Here is a 13,060-nt window from a genome sequence, read left to right as displayed (position 1 = left end):
AAATCCTGGGATTACAAAATTATTTTGTGATTGGAATCCCTGATTATTTGCAAGAAGGAAATATGAATGATTGGAAAGTCTTAATTATCTTACCCATAGGAGCCTTGGTTTACAGCTTCAATGATTTGAGGGTTAATGAGGCATGGGTTCTTCTCACAATGCCAGTTACCATCAGTGGTACATGTGCTGGGGAGAGAGAAGAGTCAATGGAATTACATAATGTATTTCACATCGGTAAATGAAAGGGAATAAATGTTAAAAATTTCAACAATCCTTAATTATTTTTTTGCCATATAAGCAGTGATAAGCTATTATGATGATCAGGACCAATTCCTGATAAATATGCCCCAAAGTGTAGTTTAATTGCGGCATATTCAAATGAGACCAATGATGATGATGATAATTTTCTTTTTAAAGCTTCCAAAAGCTTTAAATAAAAATAATAAATAAAAAAAAAAAAAGTGATCCAAACTGTTTTATTTAGAAGGCGGCACAAGTGGTCTGCAGTGTCGTACATGTGGCACACATTAGAACAATGCAGGGTACACAAAACTTAACATTAAAGAAATGGAAAATTGAAACAAAGCCCAGGTAAAATTTAGCACCACAATTTGGTTGAGATGTAAGGAAGTAAAGTAGTTGTCCATGTACTACCAGGGGTGGCTTGTTGTTGGAAGAGATTAATGCTTATGAGTGGGAAAAGATGCAGGTATAGAAGGTCGCTGAGTAGGAGAGGGCTGTAATTAAAGTTTGAGGGAAAAGGGCCCTGCTCCTAGAAGTTTGCAATCTAGAGGGAGGGGAGAAGACGGAGGGGGGGGGGGGGGGGGGGGGGAGGCTAGAGGCACAAGCAGGATGGCTTGAAGCCAGGAAGTAAGCAAGAGGCAGGAGGGATATGGAAATACAAGGTTATCCAGAATGGTAAGTTTTGATGAAATGGTGGGTTTGGAATAGGTGAATTGAATCTTACCAAACATTGTGGATCTCCTCTAGGAGAAAAAAAAAAATATGATGGAAGCAGACATTTTTGTTTAAATTCCGGGGGTGAATATAGGCACATGTATTTACAGTGGTGACCACACTGCAGCAAAACATAAAAGTACTACACTATAGCAATATATGCCACTACCCTACTTGCTCACTACTGCCAACAAAATTCTCCCTCACATGCCCCTCCTGCCCACCACCTCTGCCTCACATGCCCCTCCTACCCAAAGGCATCTCAAGTACACACCTCAAACAGCTTCTCTATCCCATGCCTAGCCTTGCACATCAACTTTTCTTTCACATGCCCGATCCTGCCAACAACATTCTAAATCACATGCCCCATCCTGCCCACCACATTCTCTGCCTCCCATTTCCCACTACTAGCCACCAAATTCTGCTTCACATGCCCCTCTGACCCATCTTTTTCTCCCTGATAAGCCACATCAAAATCTTCTCTGCCGCACATGTCCTACTTCTGGACACCAAATTTTCCCTTACATACCCTCCTGCTCTAATTACAAAATTGAAGAGAAGTATGATGCCTTATCAGTGAACTACTTTTTGTAAATCAATACTGGTGCGCTGATTCGTCAACGTAAAAATGTATACTATCCTGCCCACCAGCTTATCTCACACACGCTCCCTCTTGTCCTACCAGCTTCTCTATCACATTCTCACTCTTGATCATCAGATCTTTCATGCATCTTCTAACTCATCAGCTCCTTTATTACATGCCTACCTACTTGGCTTTGCCTAGTAGCTTCTCCCTCCCTCACTCTCACCCTCTCCTGACCCTAGCTTCTCCTGTACATGCACTGTTCTTCCCAGCAGCTTCTCTGTCACATGCCCGCCTGCCCTGCCCACCAGCTTATTTCTCATATATAGGGTGACCCCCACCTGTCTGGGATTACACCAGACAATGCAGAGGGGTGGCATTTCTGGACTATACAATGGGGCCGATTCAGACCTGTTTTTTCGGGTCAGAATTCAGCCCCTTCCTTGATAGTCAGGGTCTGCGAATGTGCATGCACGAATCACACTCACCAGGCCTTCGCTCCAGATGGGGGCGGGCAGGGGCAGCAATAGGGGAAACGCCCAGCGTTTCATGGGCATTCTCATGAAAAAGCACTGGGCTTTCCCCTGGGAATGCAGATGGGCCTATGACTGCGTGGGGTGGGTGGCTAATGTCACAAGACATCAGCGCCTGCCCCCCCCCCCCCCTTTTCGACGATCTGCGGAGGAATTTAAAAAAAGTCAGTGAAGGCAGGAGAAATCATTCAAACGATTTCTCCTGCTAACGGGGGCATGCAAAGGGATGGGTTAGTGAACCCCTCCGGAATGGCAGTGAAGGGATTCGGCTGCTGGGGGGGGGGAGGGGGTTGTTCGGCTGGGCAGCCATAAGGTGCTCACTAGGCAGCGAATATATGCTGCCTAGTAAGCCAACCTGATTCAGGCCCAATGTCTGGGAATACTCTGGGACATTCTATAGCCCGGAAACACCACCCCTCCAGACGCTGCTCTTAAATACCAGACTGTCCAGAGTGATCCTGGATGAGTGGTAACCCTACTCACATAACCCACCCACTAGTTTCCATCAATCACATGGCCCCTACTGCCTACCAGCTTCACCCTCACATGCTAACTCTTGCCTACCAGCTTTACATCACATGTAGCCTTTACATACTGTACCTCCTCCCACCCATCAATTTTTTCCTCACTTACTACTCTTCCCTACCAACACCTTCCTCACATTTCTGCCAACCAGCTTTATCCTTACATACACATAATGGGGGTATATTCAATGCTCTTTAGCGAGCTGTAACGGCAAGCAGTGCTGATAGCTCGTGGGTCAGTATTCAACTGACCCCCCGGCACGTGTGCGGCCACCAAAACGGCGAGGCTTGCGGCAAAATGCAGTGGGCTCCACTAATTTCTCACATGCATGTCTTCTCCTGTCCACCAGCTTCTGCCTCATGTGATTCATCCTTCCCAGCTCCCTTTTGATTGCCAGATTCTCCCGCAGGTGCCCACACCTGCTCAACAGACATCACATGCTAGTTCATAAACACCATTTTCTAACCTGATTCTTCTTCTGTGGTTTTAGGAATGAAGACAGCCATGCGAATGCAGCCATAATATGAAATCTCTGTGCATAATTGTGGCTTTGTGTCCTACATAACATGTATAAATGGGGGGGGGGGGGGGGGGGTAGAGCAGGGCATGGGATAAATAACAGACTGCTTACCCTTGTTGTGGTCCTGCTGAAATTGCTAAAGCCCCTTCCAACACCTATACCAAGTAGATTATGTGGTAATATTATTTTTTCTTGGAAATCAGCATTTTAATAATGAGTCCAATGCGGTGGAGTGCCGCTTGCAGAGGTGCCTTGGGTTGGTGGACAAGGACCAATTCAAATTATTTATGTTAATTGTAATAGCTTAAACCAGTAATTGAGGCTGTCAATCATAAAATATGGGGACAAACAGAAGTGAAGCCTGTCCATCACCACATAACAGAACCTAATAGTGACATAAACTCAATTTACTTTCATATATATTTTCTGCAATCGATGAAAAAAAAAATATCCTGAGACCCCAAGGTGACGTGATTCAAAAAAAAAAAAATTACTTACGCAATGAGCACTGGTCCTTGGATCCATTTTCAAGGGGTAGATATTTTACTTATTTAAATTTAATTGTGGCAAATTTCCTCATACAATCTGGCTGTAGTGTAATTTGAAATCTGAACTACCATTACATACAAACCATCAGGAGGCTGAAAGGGTGTGGTATATGGTCCCGACAGTCAGTATCCCGACAGTCATTAGCCCGACTGGCCGGACTCAGACAGTGGGGCAAGCGTGACAAAGCCCCTTGCGGACTCGCTGCGCTCGCCACGCTGCCCACGATGGAGAATAGCTGGTGGCTGTTGGGACCCTGAGTGTCGGGTTTTGACTGTCGGGATCTACACATCGGGGTAATGACTGTCGGGATCCCGACTGTCGGGAAACTGTCCGGCACCCGGCTGAAAAGGTGGAAAGACACTAACAGGAAACTTGGAGTGACTCGGTCAAGTTGATCTATAAACCTTTTGTGACTGTTTGCTGAAGGGAGAGGCAAAAGCCAAATAAGAAAAGGACTGCTCAACATATAATGAAATAGCAGCATTACATGCTTGGAAAGTTGGCTACAAATACAGGTAACATATTTCAAAGTGTATGTACAGTAAACATAAAGTGTATGGATATTATACTGTGCTTTACAGCAGGCCATATATGCAAACAGTGCACAGAATAGGCAGCGATTCCAGTGTAGAGCGTGATTGTCTTGGTATTTAACATGCATACATATATACCCTGACATTATGGGTGATTGATGTACAAGGCATTGAGGTGCGTGCTAATGAATGTGAAGAAGGCATACACTGCATGTTGAGTTTGCATGCAGACGGTTATGCAGCAGACAAACTCCAGGGTTATAGGATTATAAGTTGTTCGTTGCTATGTGTTTCAAGACTTTAAACTTCCTTTTAAGGCTGCAAACAGAAGTCTAAGTTTAGCAAAGGAAACATACTGCGAACCTCTTGTTTCAATCCATTCTCAGGCTTCCACTTTTACACAGCCTCAAAATGATTACTAAACATCCAGTTTACAGGATCTTCCAGGTGACATTACATGATAAGGGCACACTGAGAACATTACCTTGAAAATACTTAAGTTTACACAAAATCCCCAGAATTGTGGCACACAGAAAAAACAAAAACATAAATAAAGCGGTACACACTAGATAACATTTTAGAAAAATTTGTATTTATTATGTCAAATTCTCAAAATTCAGAGCTGGTTGCAACTATGCAAATTTTGGAAAACTGCAACCTTCAGCAATATTCTGCGGGGGAGGCAGGCCAGCATCAGGCAAGGCAACCCCGCTTGCCAAGTCCCTCTATGCTAAACAACAAAGCGCACGCACACTCATGACCAGCAGCTCCTGGGCTGCGCAGCCTAGCTGTGAAGCCAGGCGCAGGCCGGCCATGTTTCATGTCGCAGAGGCTGAGTGTGACATCAAACAGGCACTGCGACCCACCCTCGGAGTGGCCCAGACACACTTAGTATTTTCTGGGAGCTACCAGGAAAACATGTGTCCGCAACATTGCACCTCCGCCCCCCCTCTGCGATTGCAATCTGATATTTTGTACATCTGTTTACAAATCTGAATTAGGCACATAGGTCCTTATTCTAGTTGACTCTGTCGGATGCGTATTTCAGATGGCCACCGAGTGTTCTTAGCTCCACCTACCGTACGGATCATACAAACTGTCCGAATGTGGTAAGACGCCGAGCGTACGGACCACGAGTGATCGTTTCATGTGGACACCTCCCCCATCTGTGGGAACCTCCCCCATTCTCCGATGGTTGCCGACCATCGAATGATGGGCCGAGCGGTCAGGCAGCCCCGAGTGCTCCAGACCACTTGGACATTTTTCCGTGTGAAAGCAGCGATATGGACGGCCAGCTGACATACGGATATTGCGGAGCTCCACACTTGTGGAATAAGAAATACAAGTTAGTAATATTACCATCTGTAGGTTGAGGTGTGTTGGATGGAAACACCAGAAGGATAGTGATGAAAAAGTCCCATTGAAGATGACCTGAATGAGAATGCAGGTGGAATTCTCCCTATTTGGCGTCTTCTCCTTATGTAGACTGGATGATTAGGAACTGGCTGAAGTCCACACTTGCTCCTGAGGAAGCCGGACAGCAAACATCCGGGGAAACGCGTTGAGCTGCATTTAATCTCCATCTTCCATCTCTCCAAGTGATGCCCTATCTCCCACAGACGTCCATCATCTCCTAAAACCTTCTATTGGATTACAAATTGCTTTTGGGACTTCAGCCAGTTCCTAATCATCCAGTCTACATAAGGAGAAGACGCCAAATAGGGAGAATTCCACCTGCATTCTCATTCAGGTCATCTTCAATGGGACTTTTTCATCACTATCCTTCTGGTGTTTCCATCCAACACACCTCAACCTACAGATGGTAATATTACTAACTTGTATTTCTTATTCCACAAGTGTGGAGCTCCGCAATACTCATCAAGCATCCTGTGCTCATTTTATAACCCTATTTTTATCATTATTTTATGTGTTTATTATTTTTCTTGATTGTTTCTATATATGTGTAAATTAAATTTGGGTACTTGTGAGTTATCCGGACGCCCGATTTCAAAATCGGGTCGGATCGGGCACATCGCATCGCATCGCATGCGACCATCGGATGCGATGCGATGCCCCGATTTTTCCATAGGAATCAATGTTAAAATGGACTGAGTCCATTTTAACATGGAATTCAATGGGAAAAAGGGGTCCTTTTCATACCCCTACTATCCAAGTGGGCATGGAGTTGGATATAAACCTGTGGCGAGCGTAGCGAGCCACCGAGCCCGAAGCGTGGCGAGCGTAGCGAGCCCCGCGAGGGGACACGGAATACCGTCCCCTCGCGGGGCTCGCTTCGCTCGCCACGCTTCGGGCTCGGTGGCTCGCTACGCTCGCCACAGGTTTATATCCAACTCCATGCCCACTTGGATAGTAGGGGTATGAAAAGGACCCCTTTTTCCATAGGAATCATTTTAACATTGATTCCTATGGAAAAATCGGGTCATCGCATCCGATGGTCGCATGCGATGCGATGCGATGCGATATCGCATCGCATCTGATTGTATGCCTTAACTTAAGGCATACAATCAAAAAATCGGGCGTCCAGATAACTCACAAGTACCTAAATTTGTATTATTTTTGAGATACCGTCTGGTCTTTCTAATTATTCAGCCAGCGCTGGCACACTACTTTTTTCTTCCATATACACCATTTGGGTCTGACAACCCAGTGCCAGCCGCTGTTGATAGCGCACCACTCACTCCTTTTTCTTGACATACGGATATGTCAGCTGTCCGCGCCCCAAGCGTGTGTGTCACGGCTGCATTACCATAGGTACGCCCAGTGTTTTCATGGGAACGCCCATGAAACGCGGGGCGTACGCATATGGTAATGAGCCCAAACAGCCCTTCACGCCCCTCTCCACCCCCTGCTCGGATGGGTCCGTACGATCCTTTTCTGCACGGACCTCGCACTGTGTTCGGACGCGTGAGGCATTCGCACATGCGCAGAAACGCCTCTGCACATGCGCAAACACAATACATCAGCCGTCCGACCGAACATGCAGCCGTCCAACTCAATCAGAATAAGGGCCATAGTGTACAAAGAATTGGTGTACTTTGACATGGTTAAGTCACAGATAGTCCCGCTATTTGGGGCTAAGCATTGTGGTACTTGTGTATTATCATGGTGCCCGATTTAAACTAAATCGCATACAATATCGCATACGATTTAGTGGACGATTTGATCCGCGATGCGATTTAGCTGCCGATTTTCAGCTATTTCCTGCCGATTTGCATGCTATTCCATCCTTGCACACCCCCACGATCTAAGTCAGCCCAAAGCATGGCGAGCGGACGCGGTACACGCCCTCCCGACATGTTCATACCCCCATTATACACGTTGGCGTGGAGTTGATCTTATAAAGCGTGGCGAGCGCAGCAAGCCACCAAGCCCGAAGCGTGGCAAGCGTACGTGGAAAACCATCCCGAAGCGAGGCGAGCCCCGCGAGGGGACACAGAATATACGTGAAGTAATCCATGTCCGCTGGCCACGCTTTGGTATCGTTTTCCGCGTCACCCCCTTCTTGCTCGGTGGCTCGCTACGCTTGCCACGCTTTATAAAATAAACTCCACGTCAACGTGGATAGTGGGGGTATGAACAAGTCGGGAGGACGCTTACCGTGTCCGTTCGCCAGGCTTCGGGCTGACTTGGATAGTGGGCGTGTGCAAGGATAGAATAGCATGCAAAATTGCCAGAAAATCGCATCCGATAAAAGATTATAGAAAGATCTAGAAATATATTTGAGAAAACTATGTATAAAATGTACTTACCATCGATTGCAGTTATCTTGGTATGTAGCCCCATTTGGATAGTGCTGACCATGTTTAACGCATGCTGGAAAAATGAGATTTTGATTATGTGATGACATAGACATTTAAACAATGTACTGGCAAGTCATCTATAAAGAAATTCAGACTGCAGAGAATATGCAAATGATTTGTGTCATGAGATTTCTCCTTGACAATGTTTCAAACTAGATGAGATAGTCTTGCCAACATTAATATAAATACAGTGTATTAAAAACTTAACATAGATACATCAATGTGTGGTTCTGTTCCCCTTTGTTTGAATGCACCAGCATTTTTCATATGGATCTGGGGCCAAGAAAAGAAGACTGCACGATGTAATGGAAAGATCTTAGCAGATGGGTCAAAATACATTACCCACATCATAGTTGCCAACCCTCCTTTATTCTGCAGGAGACTACCTGAAATAATAGCAATCTCCCTGAAGAGTCTAGCAATCTCCCTGATTTCACCTTATCCATATTACGCTGCTATTATTATGCTAAATGTGTTACAAAGCCCCTTGCGGGCTCTCAGAGCTTGCCACGCCGCAGGCTTGGTGCACCTTGCCACAGGTTATTTTCTACCTCTATGTGGGTTGTGGACCATGTCCTATCACATGGCCCACTTTATATTCTCCCTCTATAGTTAGTTAGATAGTTAGGTATGAAAAAACACTTAAAAAAAAATGAAAAAAATAAAACCTCATGTCGACCTTTTCCATGATGACCTATTGATTGGGTCAACCTTTTGACCATGTCGACCTAATGCATGTCAACCTTTTCCTGTGTCAACCTTTTGACTTTCATCCCTTTGCTGGACTAGGATTTTGACCTACAGTACTTGTGAGAATCCATGTAGTCTAGAGAACACCACTAGTCTAGATTAAAGTTCATGCAATGCTTCCTGCACCAATTTATTGAAGCAATTTACTACGAAGTGAACTCTTTTTAGTTAATTTACATATCATGCATATCTACTACTTTTTTTTCACCTTGTGTCAAGCAAACATTTTCCCCCACGTAATTACAACTATAGCATACCTCAGTTCACACATCAATCAGCTTCCTTACGCGGGTCATTAAGTAAAAATAGCAAATAAGATACTTCAGCTCTTGTGTTACATCTGCAGATTGTAAATGAGCCATAATTGGCTTCTCAGTGTTTCCTTATTTAGGGTATTCACCTCATTTTACAACACATCAGTTTCTTTAACTTTCACCGATTAGGAAAATATTTCTCAAAGAAGAGTTTTAAATTGTTAAGCCTTTCATGCATTTAGCAAATGGGATTATGTGCCCCCCCCCCCCCCCCTAGGGAAAACTATAAGCATATCAGAAGTCACAAAGTAGTTCTGTGACTATATACGGCAATAACGTTTCTGACTAATTGTTACTATAATGGACACAGAATTCTGTGGGGACCTATGATTTTGTTGCAAACTGTAAAACTATTACTAGATTACCTAACAAATATGTAGTGATGACATTATAATTCTGGTCTGAAATTTTTGCCTGTTTGCTTATTATCTTTAAGGAGGGGTAAACATGTCCAGACTACAGGGTAAATTTATGAAGTTTGAATGGGTACAAATGCACCCATTTGTACCCATGCAATCTAAAATACGTTGAGGACCCGGTGTCCGGCTAATTTACCAACAGCTCAATTCAGCCGATTTGACATTTTTACGAATGGCAACTTGAGCCGAATTCAGCTGTATGAATGAATACACCATAGATAGAACTCAACTGTATATGGCCATAGAGTTCTATCACTTGGGAACATTTATCATCATTTATACTGCTTCATTTGGCTACAAATTCAGCAGAAAATATGTATTTATTTAAAGTTTCTTATATAGCGCACACATATTCAGCACCGCTTTACAGAGAATATTTGAACATTCACATCGGTCCCTGCCCCAGTGGAGCTTACACTCTATATTCCCTACCACATGTACACGCACACACAGACATTCTAGGGTTAATGTTGTTGGAAGCCAATTAGCCTACCAGTATATTTTTGGATTGTGGGAGGAACCCGGAGTACCCGGAGGAAACCCACGCAAACACGGGGAGAATATACAAACTCTGCACAGTTAGGGCCATGGTGGGGATTGATCCCATGACCTCAGTGCTGTGAGGCAGTAATGCTAACCATTACACCGTCCACACTCCTCATTATACATCCAGGTTTTGATGAAACCTGCACAAGTATAGTTAGATCAGTGCAGGCTTCTGTGGGCAAAGAATTTTATAAATAAATAAACAAAACTGTGTGGGGTCTACCCATGAGTATAACTAGTCACAAGCTCTTTGAGGGGGGGGCAAAAAAAAGGGTTCCTCCATATTTCTATAACTAGCACTGGGCTCCAAAAGCCAATGGTGTAATGCCACAGCTGGGGGAAACTTTTTATATACGTTTCCCCGGCAAAAACATGACACCCTGGCTGGTCAGCCCTGGCAGGGTCCCTAGGGGTGTGAGGACCCCGCAATAAAGGGTTTACCTCCACCAAGGCACCCCAGCCCAGGCGGAAGCCTGTGGCTGTCCCCAGCACCCGTGGGGTGATTGTTGTTGTTTTTTTATTGAAAGTGTTAAAAGGAGGATATTGGGTTTTGCAGTAGAACTACAAGACCCAGCATGAGGGGAACTAAAACTCACAAGAAGAATAAAAAAAAATGGACATTTAATATTTCTTATAAAAACATATTTTGCACAATGCACCTCTGTCAATCACATTGATAATCATTTGCATCCATTTCTAGGAATACTGCCAATAATGTAGGGTTCACAAATGAGCAATAGCGTCCCTGGTGAGAGTGTTCATTTCCCTTGTGAGGTTAGTTATATAGTTAAATATAGAGGCAGAGGGGGTCCTGTTTCCCCACTGAAATATAGAGGAGCTACGGCAGCCAGAAGACACATCATAAGTGTGGGTTGGAGCCAGGGAATGTAGAGGGCTAGAGCTGGACATACAATGGATGGCTAGAGAAACAGAAGAGAACTGGAGACACTGGGATGCTGGAGATAGATCAGAATGCTGGTCATATGCTCTTATGGTATATGTACCATAAAAGAGATATGATAGCTTTCAAGGATGGAGCAAGCTGTTTCTAATCAGTGGCTAATTGGAAAGTAGTAGCATTAACTATATATCACTGAAATTTATTTTGAGATCATAGGAGGATCCAGAAGGAGGAGTAAATATTTTGGGTCACACGCAATAGAGATTTGAAAGATTTGCAAAATAAGACCGGTGACCTTCCACCTAAGATTCAAGATCTTTGTGTTCGAAGAGACGCAACTTCTGTAATACCTATTACCGTATATACTCGAGTATAAGCCGACTTTTTCAGCACATTTTTTATGCTGAAAAAGCACCTCCTCGGCTTATACTCAGGTGTATACGGTAGTTTGTTTGAAATCAGTGCTGCCGTGCCGGGGTTAGAGCCTGCAAGTGTCTCTCCTGCCCTCTCACAGCTCGGTGCGTGCGCCAGGAAGGAGTGCGGGGAGCGGGGCAGGAAATAAAGTCACAGCCGCCTGCTTACACGTAGGGAGGAGGAAGAAGCTGCTTCTGCAGATTCTGACAGTGTAGGTGAGCCTGAATTAGCGGTGCCGGAGCTGCGCGGCTGATAAACGCTGACTGACTGTGCGTACACAGTGCCACATCCGTCAATCCTGCAGCCCCAGCACCGCTAATGGAAGCTCACCTACACTGCCGATATCTGCATAAGAAGCAGCTTTGCCTCCCTATCTAGTACCACACTAGTACTGGTGCTCTGGGGGCCGGGCCACCCTGCAATGCCGACAGGGCCACCCTGAGGAGGGGACAGCCAAGACTTGTGGAGAAACAGGGCAGCAGCCACCAGCACTATGAAGCTGCAGGATCCGGAGTGAGCAACCAGGTCACTGTGAGTACTAGTGTCCCTGTTGGGGCCTATCTCCTTCCCTCCTCTGCCCCAGACCTTCCTCCCCTTCCCTCTTAGAGGTCATAGTTGACTATGTACCACAGACTCCTGCCTGTGGAACCCCAATGATCTGGTGATTGGGACACTTCAGTGTCATGGGTTTTATCTTATGCCCCTAGAATGAGACCTGAGCTACCATTATATCTCCCTGTGGCCAGTGTATTAGTAACTGCTCTGTGCATTTTCCATCCTAGGCTTATATTCGGGTCAATAAGTTTTCCCAGTTTTTTTAGGTAAAATTAGGTGCCTCGGCTTATATTCGGGTCGGCTTATACTCGAGTATATACGGTAGATATGTTGGGGTGCATTTTACCCAGTCAGAAGGGCACATAATGCCATCCGCATTAAAGTGGGTACATGTTCTCTTTACTTCTGACACAAATTGAGCAAGAGATTGCATAGTCCCAACCTCAGACCACTCCTCTTCATCTAAGCTGCCTCTAGGGTAGGTCTTCCAAGCAATTTCATGATGGTCACATATGGGTGAAGATTAGTCAATAAGAAATAGATCAGGGGGAGGTTTTATATCATATTACAATTCTATTCCAACCTTTTAAATTGGAATTTGCAAACCCCTACTGGAAGATATAGATAAATTCTAATATATATTGTTATATATCGAAATCTATACAAACTAATGTCCAATTCAGACCTGTTCGCTAGGCTGCATATACTTGCAGCCTAGCCAACAGTTCAGTGCCACCTACTGCCCTGCCGAACACCCAACCCCTGCATGGGGATACGGTATGAAATCCCGACGGCCAAAATCCTGACAAGGTCAAAATACCGACATTTAGAATGTACAGGTGAAACAGTCAACATGACATTGTGTCGACAAGTCGACATGGGTTTTTCCACAGTTTTTTTTACCCGAATGTCGACACGGTCGACATGGACATAGTTGGAAGTGAACCGCTGCCCCTCGCATCGCTCGCAATGCTTCGGGCACAACAGGTCGACATGGTTTTTTTTACCCGAATAGTTGGACATAGTTGGAAGTGAACCGCGCTCGGCACACTATTTTATTCTCCCGCCACGCCCTAGTGGATGGTAGGGCATGAAATACCGCCTGTTGGCACATGTCGGGTCAAAAAACTGTGTAAAAAA

At 44.9% G+C, this 13,060-nt stretch overlaps 1 protein-coding gene across 1 annotated transcript in view; it reads right to left on the bottom strand.

The window, feature by feature from the left end:
• Positions 1–13,060, bottom strand: part of TINAGL1 (tubulointerstitial nephritis antigen like 1) — a 55,433-nt gene that overhangs the window by 24,690 nt on the left and 17,683 nt on the right. Inside the window, exons 3-4 of the mRNA XM_083173683.1 lie at positions 7,971–8,034; positions 94–186 (exon numbers count right to left, since the gene is read on the bottom strand). Of these exons, the coding sequence (XP_083029809.1) occupies positions 94–186; positions 7,971–8,034 (157 nt within the window). The remainder of the gene's footprint in view (positions 1–93; positions 187–7,970; positions 8,035–13,060) is intronic.

Source organism: Crinia signifera, chromosome 2 (genome assembly GCF_055691185.1).
Source record: "Crinia signifera chromosome 2, ASM5569118v1, whole genome shotgun sequence".
Classification (NCBI taxonomy): Eukaryota; Metazoa; Chordata; class Amphibia; order Anura; family Myobatrachidae; genus Crinia; species Crinia signifera.
The sequence above is the reverse complement of the archived record's forward strand: the minus strand, read 5'-3'. Positions and strand labels throughout refer to the sequence as shown.